Source organism: Paramisgurnus dabryanus, chromosome 21, assembly GCF_030506205.2.
Source record: "Paramisgurnus dabryanus chromosome 21, PD_genome_1.1, whole genome shotgun sequence".
Lineage (NCBI taxonomy): Eukaryota > Metazoa > Chordata > Actinopteri > Cypriniformes > Cobitidae > Paramisgurnus > Paramisgurnus dabryanus.
Window position 1 is genome coordinate 20545036 of NC_133357.1, and position 16761 is coordinate 20561796.

At 35.9% G+C, this 16761-nt stretch overlaps 1 protein-coding gene and 1 long non-coding RNA gene across 2 annotated transcripts; one reads left to right on the top strand and one right to left on the bottom strand.

The window, feature by feature from the left end:
• LOC135775744 (uncharacterized) lies at positions 1 to 957 on the bottom strand. The gene is made up of 3 exons (XR_010543927.2): positions 825 to 957; positions 502 to 645; positions 1 to 307 (listed from the first exon to the last, which is right to left on the bottom strand). It is a non-coding gene; the product is annotated as an uncharacterized lncRNA (long non-coding RNA).
• Positions 958 to 960: 3 nt separating this feature from the next.
• On the top strand, positions 961 to 16356 carry ccm2l (CCM2 like scaffold protein). Its single transcript, XM_065286193.2, has 10 exons — positions 961 to 1119; positions 3958 to 4125; positions 4266 to 4349; positions 5532 to 5715; positions 7017 to 7627; positions 10214 to 10343; positions 10886 to 10949; positions 12110 to 12260; positions 13401 to 13539; positions 14382 to 16356. Exons 1-10 carry the CDS (start codon positions 1090 to 1092, stop codon positions 14660 to 14662), a joined length of 1842 nt encoding a protein of 613 aa, XP_065142265.1. The 5' UTR covers positions 961 to 1089; the 3' UTR covers positions 14663 to 16356.
• The last annotated feature ends 405 nt before the right edge of the window (positions 16357 to 16761 follow it).

Sequence of the window (16761 nt, forward strand, 5' to 3'; positions counted from 1 at the left end):
TTAGAGTTAATCTGCATCAAATTACTTTGTAAACTGAATGGTTGCATTTTTTACAAAAGATTACTTTTCTTTAAATCGAGCTTGAAGATTAAAGATTCTGATTTCACACTGACTTTAAGCAAACACACCAGTCCACTGCTTTCTCCTCAGGCTTCATTATCATCTGCCAATGATTTTCATGGTCTGTTTGGCTGCTGTCCCAGTATGACATTGGCTTTATATGATCTGTTTCTTCTTAAATGGAGCTACCAGTATGCCAGTACACTCCCAGGGCAGTTTAGCAATCCAAGTACAGTGTCACTGAAACCTAAAAGACGTTTCATTAGGTTTCTTTAGTATTTCACACTGTATACTACAACTGAATAAACAGACACCTCTACACTTCATAAGGGTAAGTTCAGAAGTATGTACATATCTAACTGTATGGCATTAATCTACAGTACCAAAGGCTATAAAGGTTTTATCTGTGATGGGGTTTGGCAGTATGTGAGCGTGCTGTACCTCTGCAGGTGATCGGCTGTCTTTTCTTTATATGAAAGTGCCACTCCCCATTTTATTACAAATCCTGGCCCACACTGCCACCCTGTGGATGCTATGAGTAAGTGCAGCAAGATTGCCACCACTTCTTGGAGGTCAAACCTAAACCTGGTGATCATTGAGATGGTGATACATTTTATTATAAGCATTTTCTTAAAAGTATATCTTAAACATTATATGTGTTAACATTAGTGTGATACAATCACAATTGTCTGTTCAGTACATCACATCATTTCCTTACATATTTATACTGGTACATATTTTTGATGTCTCTGGCCAATACGTACCAACCCATTAGTTCCTCTCATGGCCATTTTAGAGAAGTTTGTGGGTGTGTTTGCTACCTGGCTTTATGTGCTGTGTCAGTATGTGTGTATCAGTACTTTGAGACTGAAGGATTTTCGACTTTCTGGTGGAGTTTCCTGTCCAGCAGGAAGTGTGTTTCCTGCATAGTCCTGCCCGGCTCCAGAGGGCTGAGAGGAGATTGGGTCTGTCCTACACACAGACACACAAACACACTCTCACACACAACAAGCCATCGTGTTGGTCAATATGGAGTATGAGCCTAAGCGAGTCAAGAAGGTAAGTTCATATCGTTCACATTATAATATACATGTAAACTAGCTAGACATAAGAATATTTAGGCTATGTGTGTGTTTGTTGTTTGTTTGTTGTACAGTAGGCGGCATACTGCATTCTCGATAAACCTGAACATGTGACCTTTATGTTTACATTCATATGTGCATGTACCACATAACTGTGCTAACGTGTCAATCAAATTTGTTTGTTCACACATTTTTACATAAACTGTGATATTTGCTAAATGTAATAACACTCACTGGGAAAATATTAATTTAATTAATTTATTATTTTATAATCTATTTATTTATTGCATATGTATGTACATATCCATTGAAACAGGCCTATGGTTTGTTAATGTTTATAAACAAAAATAATTGTGATTTCCTGCTTTATACATAAAATGATCTTAAATAATGTAAAGACCATTTTGTGAAAATATAACCTTGATATGTTTAATATAGACTGTGAGATTCCCCAGATCAGTTTTTCATTTACTAAAGTGTCATATATGATACATGATATTCATTTCAATTACTTAAAAAATTCACATTGGTCTGGTTATTTGCCACTTTGTTGGCATAACATTACATTAACATCTATGCATTTGGCAGTACCCATAGTTTGCGTTTATGTAAAAAGCGACTTAAAGTGCATTTAAGGGTAGGGTATTCATTTTTTTATTAGCATGTGTGTTCCCTCGGAATTGAGCCCATAACCTTTGCATTGCTAATGCAAAGCTGTCCCAGCTGAGTTACTGGTAGGTGGCAAACTCGATTTCCTATTTTCTCAATTGTACTCTCATGCAGGGTACTATCATGAGACACTTTTTCCAGAGATTTCCATGCTGAGCCACACTGCAGTTTCAAAGACTGGCAGATCATCGTTCTTTTTCTCTCAACAGGTATTGTTTCGAAATTATAAAAACTTGTTATAAACGGTTTTATCGGATGCAAATGCGTTGTCGCGGTTACGCGTCTGGAAGTATCTTAACTTCCGGTCTCTGTTTGTTTAATGGTCTGGCTATAGTGTCTAAACTGAACTCTGGAACAAATACCTTGTCGAAAATTACAAATGTTTTGTTTTCCTAAAGATGAGGGGAGACGCTGAATCACCGCTACTTGATAGGAAGGTTTGGCAGCTGATTTGAAGTTGTATACATATAGTGAACATTTTACACAGTAACGTTAGCTCAGTGTAGTTTCTGATACGCTTTAGCTATCTAAGGTAACTAAGGTAATATACTTGCTTGTTAGAAATAAGCTACTCTAAAAGGGTTGTTGTTGATTCTTTGCCAAGTTTTCCGGAAGTTACGTTTGTTCCACGAAAGCCGTTTGTTTATGTTGTCACTGCTGAAACCATCTATAAGCACCTTTTGTACTATTGCCGCCCTATGTTTTTATTGTTTCCTAATCTTTGTAAGTTGCTTTGGATAAAAGTCTGTTAAATGTTTAAATGTAATGTAAATGTAAACACAAATATATGTGTGCACATTACGCATTAGATATACATTAGGCATCTAATGATTGTGACCACTTTTAAAACATAGAAAATATACACGCAAACCTGCAAAAAATAAAATACGGCAAAAATATATATATTTTCAAAAATAAATTAAAATTTATTTTAAAATATACAAAATGGCCAAATAATGTACTGAGTTATATTTTGAAGTATGTTAAAAATATATAATTTTCACCAATATATATTATATTTTGTATAAACATAACATATCTGTAAACATAACAGGTTTGAAAAGATTCAAATTAAATATATTTTCAACTGCAAAAATATACTTATTTATACTTTATATTTTACACATACTTATAGATTCTATACTTATACTTTATATATTTTATACAAACCTTTTTTTGCCGTGTGGGTTGTAAAATTTGTTGCCCCTGAAATACATTTTGAAATATGTTAATATATAAAGGTTAAAACTAAATATATTTTCAAATTCATATATATATTTAATTTAGCTTTAAGCATATTTTTGGCAAGATAATTTTTTTTAACATATGGGTCAGACAAAATGGTCATAAAGTGGTACCAAGCTGTCACGGGGGCATTCCCCTTTCAAAAAGTCCTAATAGTTATCATTAAATAAAGAGATGTATACATACTGTACCAATATATAGGCCTACATTTTAGTATTTGAACTCTCTAGGTGCAAATGTGTACTTTTTTTAAAAAGCAAAAATTCTGACAAGACACCTTTGGGCCAGATATCATATATGAAATACCACCACGAGCTTCATATGATGTTCAAAGGATTATCCCATTATGTATTTCCAAAGTGGGAATGTATTGTAGCCTAACTGAATGTGATAATGGAGTTACTGTTTGGATTTAATGATAGAGTCAGGGTTGATTCATTATTTGGAATTTGCCTTCTTGTGAATTTAATGCGTTTGGACAAGCACCCTGAAAGCAGTCAGGATGATTGATAGGCATCATTAACTCACATCTGATATAAGCACACACATTCTGTCATTGACATGTCAAAAATACATGATTGATTTAGATACATTACACACAGATTTACATAAAGATTCATCGAATATTACATCATTAGTTCCACAATGTAGTTACTGACATGCTCACGCTCACATGTATGATTTGGACAAGAATGCATAAATAAACACACACAAACACATATGCACCCATATCATTTATAAGGCTGTCAGTGAGGCATCTGGTGTCTAATCTATCTAACAGCTGTCTCGCTGATGCCGTCACATTTTGTGATGCAGGCTGTCTGATGATTATCATAACAGCACTTGGGATTTTTGTGGCCACATACGTTTATTTTACAAATATTTCCATATCTTTTCTCAGGGTTTTGTGTCACCAATAAAGCGCCTGGTGTTCTCTAAATCTAGCCGGAGACAGACAGATAAAGGCAGCGTGTACCGTAGACCCCTGCACACTGTGCCCCTCTACCCACCAGATTACCTCATCCATCCAGAGAGACTCATCTATGACTATGTGGAGAAGGAAGTTAAGGTTATATAGCCTACACAACTATACACTTCCATAGTCATATTCACAATGTTTTAGGAGAAAGACTTGATGAAAGAAAGATGATTCGAGATTGGCACATTCTGTATGTATTTAAGAAAGCTTGACTTTTGTGTCACCAACAGTTCCTGGGACACCTGACATGGGTGTCATGTTCTCTGAACCCATCGAGCAGAGATGAACTGCTGCAACTACTGGACACAGCCAGGGTGAGCAGCGTTCATGACACAAAATACAGTAACTTAAAGGAATAGTCCATTTTCTTAAAAGAAAAATCCAGATAATTTACTCACCACCATGTCATTCAAAATGTTGATGTCTTTCTTTGTTCAGTCGAGAAGAAATTATGTTTTTTTTTTAGGAAAACATTGCAGGATTTTTCTCATTTTAATGGACTTAATAGTGCCCAACAATTAACACTTAACTCAACACTTAACAGTTTTTTTCAACGGAGTTTCAAAGGACTATAAACGATCCAAAACGAGGCATAAGGGTCTTATATAGCAAAACGATTGTCATTTTTGACAAGAAAAATAAAAAATATGCACTTTTAAAGCACAACTTCTCGTCTATAGATCCGGTCGTGATGCGTCAGCGTGACCTCACGCAATACGTCATGACGTCAAGAGGACGAACGCGAAACTCCGCTCCAGTGTTTACAAGTGTGTTGAAAGGGGACCGTTCCTACGTTGTTGTATGTGGACTGATACTAATTAATGTCTTTGTGTCAGTTTATTGTTTACAATGGTCCGCAAATGTGCGTTTTATATATGTAACACGTGACCTCCCTACGTCACTACGCATTTACGTTAGGTCACGCTGGACCGGACCTAGGCGAAAAGTTGTGGTTTAAAAGAGCATTTTTTTTTGTCAAAAATGAAAATCGTTTCGCTAGATAAGACCCTTATGCCTCGTTTGGGATCGTTTATAGTCCGTTGAAACTCAGTTGAAAAAAACTGTTAAGTGTTGAGTTAAGTGTTAAGTGTTGGGCTCTATTAAAGTCCATTAAAATGAGAAAAATCCTGCAATGTTTTCCTCAAAAAACATTATTTCTTCTCGACTGAACAAAGAAAGACATCAACCTTTTGGGTGACATGGTGGTGAGTAAATTATCTGGATTTTTCTTTGAAGAAAATTGAATATTCCTTTAAGATTTATGGTTATTACATTATCATGATGTAAGCAGAGTCAATTACAGGCTCTCTGTGTGTGTGTGTGTGTGTGTGTGTGTGTGTGTGTGTGTGTGTGTGTGTGTGTGTGTGTGTGTGTGTGTGTGTGTGTGTGTGTGTGTGTGTGTGTGTGTGTGTGTGTGTGTGCCTCTCTCTCTCTCTCTCTCTCTCTCTCTCTCTCTCTCTCTCTCTCTCTCTCTCTCTCTCTCTCTCTGTTTGTAGAAGTTAAGGGTTTTACCTCTAAAGACCAGTATAGAGCAGGATTGTATCCTCAGTCTGTCGGCTCGCTGTCTGTTGCTCACCTGGAGAGACAACGAAAAATTGCTCCTGAGAATCCCTACACATGAAATCGCTGCTGCCTCCTACCTGCGGGACGATGCATTGCACCTCCTAGTGCTTAAAACTGGTCGGTAGAAACATTTGGTTTGAACATTAGAGATGTAACGATTGCCGGTTTAATGTCCAATTGTTAGTATAACGGCGTAATTTTTTAAATTACTGTTTAACCATTTCGTGTCATGGCTCGTGTCCAGCATCAACCAATTTAAGCAATGAGACAAACACATTCATTCACGTCTGCTCCCATGTGTTTGTGATGACAGTGCTTCACTGACTGAATTTATATCCAAAAAAATGCTCAAATTTAGGGAAATCTAGTTAGTTTACTTAATATTTCTTTAGACATATCCATCTTTTCTATTCATTTTCCATTAAATGATGGGATTTGATGAGTAAGCTCCTTTCTACTCTGTTTGTTTCTTCCGCGATTTCTGTGAGCGCAGCTGTCATGCAGCTTTCTTCCGGGTCCTAAAGCCCCCTATTTCTCACAACAAATGCAGACAGATGCTTGCTGATTTCATTTTCCTGTGTTTATATGAAAATCTGATTTTCTCAAGTGTTTTCTAAACAAAATAAACATTTATCTCACGACCCCAAATGTGCCATGATTAATGTTAATGTCGTTTATTATTTTTTGTTTATGTAAACAAAAGTGCACTTACATTTTAAATCAATTTTACATTTGGTTTGCATCTGTACTTTTTTAGTTTATTCTAGAAATTGTTTACAAAACCATGATATATTGACAACCATGGTGATTTTGGTCACTATAACCGTGATGTAACATTTTTATATCATTTCATCTCTACTGTAGCCTACATACATTTATGTTTTCATTCATCATTGTTTGTGCAGACTGATCTCACAGAAAGTCGTGTTATAGTCATGAAAATTTTAATTAATTTATTCGTGTCCATGGCACTAAATTCAGCTTTTTTACGTGCCTTGAGCACAAATGTCTTTTTTGTGTCACTCTTTCTATAAATTGTTTTCGTGGCTGTGGAATAACTTTCTTTTTCGTGTCATTTTATGTATTGTTTTTTCATTGTTTTATCCTATTTTCTGACCATTGTCGCTTGGGGTTGGGGTTAGAATCACTTTCCTTTACATCCTAATCCAAACCCCAACTCTAACCTCAACCCCAAGTGACACTGATTTAAAAACAGAATAAAAGAAAACAGTAGCTACATAAAACGACACGAAAAAATGTGCTCAAGGTACGTAAAAAAAGCTGAATTTCGTGTCATGGACATAAATAAATTACTCAATTTCTGTGAGATCATGTTGTGTTTGTGTTATACCGGACAATATTGTTGGAAAAGTAGTTGCAGGTATCTTTAGTTCTGATTGAAATGTTTGTCTTCTCAGGTCTAAATGTAGACACTGTGCTAGCAGGTGACAGTCTGGAGAACAGGCCTACTGGTCTAGAGAGCCGCAGACAAACCATAAGCAATACCGATCCCAGACCTGCGGGAGGCACTATGGAGCGCCGGCACACCATCTGTGGTGTGGACTGGAAACTGTCGTCTCGCCATGAGCCAAAACAGGGCAGTGTGGGAGGAGGAGGTGGTGGGACTGGAGGTGGAGGAGGCAGTGGTGGTGGCAGCCTGGAGAGGAAACATGTGAGCGGGAGCTGGGAGCGCAGGCAGGCCCGGAAGCCTTGTGGAGGTAGCTGGGAGAAGCGGACCATGAGTGGAAGCTGGGATAGGCGGCCTGTAGGCGGAAGCTGGGAGCGTCGTGGAGGTGGAGTAGTAGGAGGTAGCTGGGAGAAGAGGCACGGTCCTGGAGCTAAACCAGGTGGCAGTTGGGAGAGGAAACACACTCCGGGTGGGAGCTGGGAACGCAGGCAGGCTTGCACAGGGAGCTGGGAAAGGGGGAGGTCCTATGGCAGCTGGGAGAGAAGAAACCACAACCCTTTAGAACCTATGCCATGCCCTGATGCCTACTCTAACCTGGTCATACTGGCTGTAGAGAACAGGGTGAGAATGGCTTGATGATCCATTGCAAGGGATAGGGGGATGGATGGATGGATAAATTTAATTGTAATATGTTAACATATGGATGGAATACCAAGCCATAAATGAATGAATGAATGAATGAATGCATAAATGGTTAGAGGCATTTATACTTAGTAATTCATTTGGGTGAAAGGACTAATAAGTTATTTATGTGTATGTAACAGATGATATGGATGGGTAACCAAACTTAATGTGGATGAATGAATGAATAAATAAATGAATGAATGAATGAATGAATGAATGAATGAATGAATGAATGAATGGACGGATGAACGAATGAATGGACGGATGGACGGACAAATGAATGGATTGATGGATGGATGAAAGTATTATTAAGTTATTTGTTCAGATGAAAGGATTAGTCAGTAAGTCATAGAAAGAAAGAAAGAAAGAAAGAAAGAAAGAATGAATGAATGAATGAATGAATGAATGAATGAATGAATGAATGAATAGAAGCATTTTACTAGGATCAATAAGTCATTAATGGGGATGAAAGAATGCATGCATGAATGAATGAATAAATGGACAGACAGACAGATTAATGGATGGATGAATGAATGTATCACTAAGTAATTTATTCTGGTGAAAGGATTAGTCAGTAAGTCATAGAATAAATGAATGAATGAATGAATGAATGAATTAATTAATTAATTAATTAATTAATTAATTAATTAATGAAAGGTTAAATAAATGAAAGAAAGGTCAAACATGAATGATTGAAATAATGAATGAATAGAGGCATTTTTACTTAGGATTAATAAGTCATTTATGTGAATGAATGAATAAATGAATGAACGAATGGACGGATTGATGGATGAAAATTTATTCTGGTGAAAGGATTAGTCAATAACTCATAGAATGAATGAAAGTATGAAAGAATTAAAGAAAGAATAAAAGAAAGAAAGAAAGAAAGAAAGAATAAATTAATGAAAGAATGAATGAATGAAAGAAAAATGAAAGGAAGGAAGAAAGAAAGAAACAAAAAAGAAAGAAACAAAAAAGAACGGTTAAATGAATGAATGAAAGAAAGAAAGGTTAAATGAATTAATGAATGAAAGAATGAATGAACGAATGCACGAACGAAAGAAAGAATGAATGAATGAATGAATGAATGAAAGGTTAAATAAATGAGTTAAAAAGAAATGTTAAATAAATAAATTATTGTATGAAACAATGAAAGAATGAACAAAAGACATAAAGAAAGGACGGACGAACGGACAGCAAACAGAAAGTATCACCAAGTAATTTATTCTGGTGAAAGGATTAGTCAGTAAGTCATAGAATGAATGAAAGAATAAATGAAAGAAAGAATGAATGAATGAAAAAACAAAGAATGGTTAAATGAATGAATGAAAGAAAGGTTAAAGAATGAAAGAAATGTTAAATAAATGAATGAAAGAACAAACGAACGAATGAACGAATGAAAGGTTAAATGAATAAAAGAAAGAAATAAAGAAAGAAAGAAAGAATGAAAAAACAAAGAATGGTTAAATGAATGAATGAAAGAAAGAAAGGTTAAATGAATGAAAGAAATGTTAAATAAATGTATGAAAGAACAAACAAACGAACGAATGAAAGGTTAAATGAATGAATGAAATGAAGGTTAAATAAATGAACGAATGAACAAAAAACAAACAGAAAGAAAGAAAGAATGAATGAATGAATGATGGATTAATGGGTAGATAAATAGATCCATGAAAGTAAAACTAATACATTTGGGTGAAAGGATTAATAAGTAATTTATCTGAATGAATGAATGTATAAATGAATGAACGAACAAAAGAACAAACAGAAAGAAAGAAACAATGAATGAATGAATGATGGATTAATGGGTGGAAAGATAGATCCATGAAAGTATAACTAATACATTTGGATGGAAGGATTAATAAGTCATTTATCTAAATGAAGGAATGAATGAATGGATGGATGGATGGATGAAAGTATCACTAAGTAATTAATTTGGAAGGATTAGCCAGTAAGTCATTAATGTAGATGGGTACCTAGGCCATTAATGTAAACGAAAGAAAGATGGATGGATAAATATTTTAAATGGCTATTTCTGTTGATGGATGAATTAATACTATTTGTAAATGTGCCACTTGGAGAAATATATATTATATATATTGTATATCTTTATGAAAATCAGTTTGGCCTGTTTGAAGGAAATAGGATGTGGAGATTGTAGTTTGGTCAGATAGTGTTATAGATATAAATGCCTCACTGTGAGCTTTAGCTCCACCCCCTGCAGTGACTTCACTGACAAGATGTGTCAGTATGTAAGCAGCGCTCTCAGAGCAGACTCCACTGTGATGTAATATTCAGTCTTATGTAACAGAGTCTGTGGTCTGCGCATACGTGCGTGCGTGTGTGTCTGCCTGCGGTCATTAATATGGATGGGACTGTGTTGACCCACATTACGATCTTGCTGCATCTATGGAAGTGAAATGTCTGTGTAAGAGAAAGGACAGGTCACTATAAGTATATACCCATTCATTTTCCTTTTTTTTTTTATCTCCACCTTGGTCACACACACAAACACTGATCCAGGATGCTGCAGAGGAATACTGCGCCCTCATTTGTCAAATGTTTCAGATCATCTATGGACATCAGACAATTGAGTGCGTCGACAGGGCAGGATATCACTACACCATGCCCGATCGCTATTGGCTGCAAAGAAGTGAGTGACATCATTGACATTAGACATTTTTGAACACTATAGATTTGGATGTTCTGAAAAAACATTAATCCTGTGATTGGCTATATAAGGTTTCAAAAAAGTCAGGTCTGTGAACAGCAGGGAACAAACAATGCTGAAAGGTGCAACTAACAATAATTATGCATATAGCTGGGATATCAATAAAGTTTCAACAAATTTTAAAAAGGAGAAAATGATTCTCATATCTATTATTGTTGGCATTAGAGGTTGTATGTCAAACCCAGGCTAATTTTACAGTATTATGGCATAAGTTCAGTTCAAAATATCTATTATAACCCATTATAAACCCATTATCAATAGTGTTTATTGATTGTCTGTGCTCAGCTTTGCCAAAAGAGATTTTGCATGAAAGAAATGCCACCTATATTTTGCAAATTTTATCAATGTATATATACACTGTGGTCACCAAGAAATTGTTTCACGATACAGTATCACATGCCTTTTGGAAAGCACAAATATTTATCATGTCTCTCTCTCTCCCTTTTCATCAATACTTGTCCAAGGTGACAGCTGTCTGAGTGATATGACATACGGCTATGACACAGACTTCAGCTGCTGTAGTTCATAGTGAGTATCTGTGTTTGTGTATTCTAAAAATCTACAATTCATGAAATCTGTGTTTATGAATTACTATTAGCCTACATAAATTTCTGAATCTTAAAGGAACACGCCCACATTTTGGGAATTTATTCACCGTATCCCCTAGAGTTAGATAAGTTCATACATACCTTTCCCATCTCAGTGCGTGCTTTAACTCTGTCTGAAGCAGCCCCCGCTAGCTAGCTTAGCACAAAGACTGGAAGTGAATGGCTCCAGCTAGCAAACTGCTCCCAATAGGTGACAAAATAACACCAACATTTTCCTATTTATGTGTTGTGATTTGTATAGTCACACCGTGTACAAATAACATCATATGAGACACAGACATCTTTCAACCGTATACATACTGGGAACTATATTCTCAGAAGGCGAAGCACTGCTACTTGGGCGGAATGATAGTTCCCAGTATGTATACTGTTAAAAGATGTCTGTGTCTCATATCACCATGTTATTTGTACATTGTGTTACTATACAAATCACAACACATAAATAGGAAAATGTTCGCATTATTTTGTCAATTATTGGGAGCAGTATGCTAGCTGGAGCCATTCACTTCCAGTCTTTGTGCTAAGCTAAGCTAGCAGGGGCTGCGTCAGACAGAGTTACAGCACGCACGGAGATGAGAAAGGTATGTATGGACTTATCTAACTCTGGGGAATACTGTCAATAAGCTAAATTCCCAAAATGTGGGGGTGTTCCTTTAACTCTGATCTCTTTCACAGTTTCTGCTGTTATCTTTTACGAAAAGTAGCCATAGTTTAACTACAGAAAATAACCATGACTTTGCTGCAAAAAAATAAAAAAATAAAAACCGGTTAATCTGTTGTTACTATAGTAAAATCATGGTTTTGCCAATGGTATCAATACACAAAAAACCTAGTGGCACCAAAAACCGATTTTCAAATCACTTTCATTATCTTTACCATAACCCTAAACAACAAAACTCATGTCAAAAGAGAGCTGTCCATAAGTATTTTTGTTTACAGAGCCTAGATCATTTCCAAGTTATAAGGTCCTTTGTGTGAGGCCATTTGTTTTGATATCTGTCTACTGGAGACATATGGTATGGTATTAAAAATTGCTTACAGTGCCAAAGAAAAAATGTTATCTTTTATCTCTTCTCACAGTGATGGCTCTCAGGAGGCTTTTGAGGCATATTACAGTGAAAACTACAGTGAGAGCTCATCTCTCTCCTATCATGACTCTTATAGAAGCCTGGCCTCCACACACAGCGATCCTGAGCCGACTAATGCCAGCCTGCAGGAATACATGATCATAGTAAGATGCTTAAATAAAGGTGCATTTTTATGATGGATCTCAATATAATATAAACAGAAATGCAGTATAATATACACAACTACATTATCAATGGTGTAAAGACCTTTTAAAATGAATAGGGGACTATCACGCTGATATGTAGTACATCGTAAAGGAACAATGGTGTTGTAGAAATGTAGTAAAGTAAAAGTACAGATAATTTGTTGCAAAATGTAATGAAGTAAAATTTAAAAGTATACACTATAGATTTCACTTAAAGGGATACTTCACCGATTTAGCATTCAGCTTTGTATCTGTAGAAACCCGGCAGTATTACTGAATGACCATGTTTCCCTCCCTCATTTCCCCCTGAGAGGAGAGATATCTGCATTTTGGTTCTGCAAAAAAGTCCTCTGATGATGTAATATGACGATTTTTGCATCATCGGATGCAAAACGCATTCATTTAAGGAAAACATGATGGCGACTTTCATGTAAGGAGACCCGCAATGTATGGAGATAAAAATGGTTCATACTAAAGTAATAAAAACAATACAGTTGATTTTGTAAGGCCATTATACACCATATAGTTATGTATATTATATTGCATTTCGATCAAGAGATCCTCATAAAAGTTACACAATGCACCTTTAATTTACACAGAAATTTAAATTGTAATAAGTTATCGTAAGCCAAACTCGTATATCTGTACTTTTTCAGTGAAACACAAATTAATTTGTTAGACATAATATCCATGCTGCTTTGTTACCATAGTACTCTACACTGTCAGATAAAATGGTCTACGAGTACTAAGATGAACCCTTTGGGGCGCTTTCCCAGACAGGGTTTTAAATGTTAGTGTTGTCTTAATTGAAAACATCATGCTCTAACATAAAATATATCAGTGCAAGTGTTGTGTTTTAAGATGCACAACAGTAATGTTTATTTATAAATGATGCTTTTTAAAAATGACTTAAATATCCTAATTTAACTAAGGCGTAGTCCAGCTAATCCCTGTCCGGGAAACCCCCCTTTAGGTGCAAAGGTGTACTTTTTGTTAAGATTCCGCCCCAGTGACAACTACATGCCATTTTCTGACCATTTCTCCTGTAGTGTATTATAACACTGCTGTGTATTTTTCTGCTTTGTTCTTGTTGGTCAGTTGAGAAGTAAGTTGACACCGCAGGAGATTCAGCAGTTTGCTCTGTTCCTGAGAGAATACAGACTGGGTGCTCCCATAGAGCAATTCTGCACGGATCTGCTGGAGCTCTATGGAGACTCACGCAAGTTTCTATTGCTCGGTGAGAACACACAGCACACAATACAATGCTTTTCTGTCTCTCTTCTTTTCTTTAGCCGATGTGTGCCTGCAATCCTCTGCGTTTGCATCTGTACCATTGAGTTATTTTGTGCTATACTGTCTGTAAATTATCCTCTTATTCTGTGTAATTCTACTAATGTTTACTGAATGAATAACATTTGAAACATTACATTTTTTTGCATTGTATTTAGAGATTGTGCAACTGGTGCCTATCATCGGCTCATTATATAGTAACATGCATAATGAATATTCATGTGCACATGGTCATAAAAGTCATTCCAATTCTCATTCAGCGTGAAAGATTTACAAAGCCTGTTACCCTCGTCGGTGTAGAAAAAGAAACATGATAGGCTATAAATAACATATTTAGAAGATGATCCATATAAAGAATAACTAATCGTATTGTAAATAGGCAGTGTGAGGTATTTCTCCCAGTTAGATAGTTATTGTGAAAAGTTTTCTGCAGTGAGCAAGTCACATAAAGCCACACGGCTTACACTGTGAGACACAATTACATAACACTCTCACAAAAAGCTACTTATACCTCTTCTGGCCGTACACTCATCTGACCCGACACGCAAGCAACGTCTGAGTCAGCTCAATTCTTGTCTAAATACAGTCAGAGACTGTCTGTGTTTGGTAAATCAATAAGCATTAAATATTATTTGTGCAGTTTTATAAATTCATTTAAATGATGTATTCATATTAAAGCATATAAAATGTATTTATTTAATCTAATTTTACAAAATAATAATACAAATCAATATTTCAACTCAACAAGCCACTGTTAAATCTCATGTATTTTCTCTCCTGTGTGAGCAGGCATGAGACCCTTTATTCCCGATAAGGATGTAGGAGTCTTCGAGACATTCCTGGAGGACATTGGGATCCGAGAAGGCGGGATTTTGACAGACAGTTTTGGGCGAATCAAACGAAGCATGAGCAACACGTCTGCCACAGCCGTTCGAGGTTATGACGGCTGGTCCCTCCCTTCCGGCTCTCAGGACTTCAACCGCAGAATTGATGACATCACACATGACATTGAGGCCTTGGGATTTGAGGAAGGGAATGGAGACATAGAAGAAGAAGACTATTACCTTTAAAACATTTAATTATTTTCTCTTTTATTAATCATAGTTTAAAAGTCAAACTACTGGATTTTATAACTGTGTTGCACTATTGAGGTGTTTGAAAACAGGGTTTAGCTTTCAAATGTTTGGTTACTGTATCCATATCTATATATTTCGGTTTTTTATGTCTTTTCCCAAAGGTTAATGATTTATGCACTTTATTTGACCACAGAGGTGCTGTTTATGATATAACACATTTTGCATCTAATTTGCAACTGTAAATCTGAATATCATTTGCATGACGGGTTGGTTAGTTCATATTCCGAATAGATTCATTTAGAGGACCGGGGCAGTGAGGTAGAGTCAGACAATACCTGAAAGAAATGAAAAGGTCACCAATGTATCATATCAAAAACGAGGAAGATGATGATGAAGAGTGAGGTTTTTTACACAGTACCCAGTACTCTGCAAGAGACATAGGGTCACTCTGGTCTGCAGGGAGAACAGCTCATACAAATACAGCTATGTCATTCTTTCCACAGGCACTGTCACCTTCACAATCCAATGCCCTTCCCCTTGCTGCTCTCTTATCTGTGCCAGCTGGAGACAGTTAATGGGCTCTGTGCCCATTATTGAGGGTTATCAAAATGGCACATACATATGTCAGGCCATGTAATAAGACTGTTGTGTAATAAGATTGAGGGTCACAGAGAAGAACAGGGTGAGACACAGTTTATGATAAAGTTTCACACATCATCGGTGCGACAGTATACACAGTTTATGATAAAGTTTCACACATCATCGGTGCGACAGTATGAATACAATACTGTTTAAATTATTTTATTGTTCCTCATGGTAAATTAAAATAATGAGGTTAAAGACTAGTTGTCTTGCAGGGAAATTGTCTACTGCTTACTAAAAGTTTTTTTTTTAGAATATTTTTTGTATAATAAACAAATAAATAAAATCAGCTGATATAATCTTAAAGGTGCCAAAGAATGCATTGAAATAATATGTTAAATTGTTCTCTGATAACAACATAGAAGTCATGTGGCCTTATTAAATGCAAAAATTATCCAGAGATGGTTGTACAAGTCCATTTACAACCCTATGATTTTTACCTTATTTGAAGGGGTCATGAATAATAATGTTGAGCTCTGCTCTGATTGGCTGTTTCACAAAGCAGCTCCTTTCGGTAGCTCTATTTGTGTGTGTAAACAGACCTTATGTTTGAGCCTGTATCAGACGAAAATACAGAATTTAATGAATAATCAATAGTTTGGAGATTGTTAATGGATGAGTGGTAAGTTTGTGTTTTATTTCAGTATGGACCTGCAAAACGTAACTGTAACGTCAATTGTAGAACTTCAGCTTAAATGCTAGCATATAGCATTAACTAGCTTACAGCACTAACTCAACAGTCACAACATTGTTTTTAGCATTGTAACAACATTGTTCTTAATTTGATGTGTGATTTAATGTTTGGGGCGTACATCTCTACTGTAAGTCAGTTAGTGTTATGTTGAGATTGGCCTGTTTTCCAGCGGTCTTTGGCATGCATGAGGTTTACATAAGGAGCAGGAAACAATCGTGTTTGAGGCTCATGATATGTCATTACCAGAACTCTCATTATTCGTACACCTAGGTAAATACAGTTTTACATTCTACTGCACCTTTAAATTAAAGTCTTTAAGGTCAAAGTAAACTCACTAAAGCATAACAAAGACGTCCTGGTCAAATATTGACGAAATGGGGTGAGACTGTGTTATCCTGATTCATGTGTCTGTCTATATGAATACATAATAACAAACTGTGTATCTAAAGCAAGCAGTGTTTCATAAACAGGAGAGGGCCTCAATATGACTTAAAAGTATTTAAAATAAGACAAACCAAACAATTAAAATGAGCTAAGAATCAATATTTTTATAGCAGTTGGGGTAACACTTTATTTCACAGTGTCTTTGTTACACATAACATATTACATGTAATTACTATTAATAACAGTTATGCATAATTGCATGCAACTAACCCTAAACCAACCCATAACCATAACAAGTAGGCCTACGTAAAAAATAATTTACAACGGGTCGATTAATTATTCGAAAATACAGTAAAGCTAAAGCACATCTAAG

Coding starts and splice junctions, on each gene's coding strand:
- ccm2l (XM_065286193.2), top strand. CDS start 1,090: ATGGAGTATGAGCCTAAGCGAGTCAAGAAG. Junction 5,716..7,016: donor CCTCCTAGTGCTTAAAACTG/GTCGGTAGAAAC, acceptor TTGTCTTCTCAG/GTCTAAATGTAGACACTGTG. Junction 7,628..10,213: donor TACTGGCTGTAGAGAACAGG/GTGAGAATGGCT, acceptor ACACTGATCCAG/GATGCTGCAGAGGAATACTG.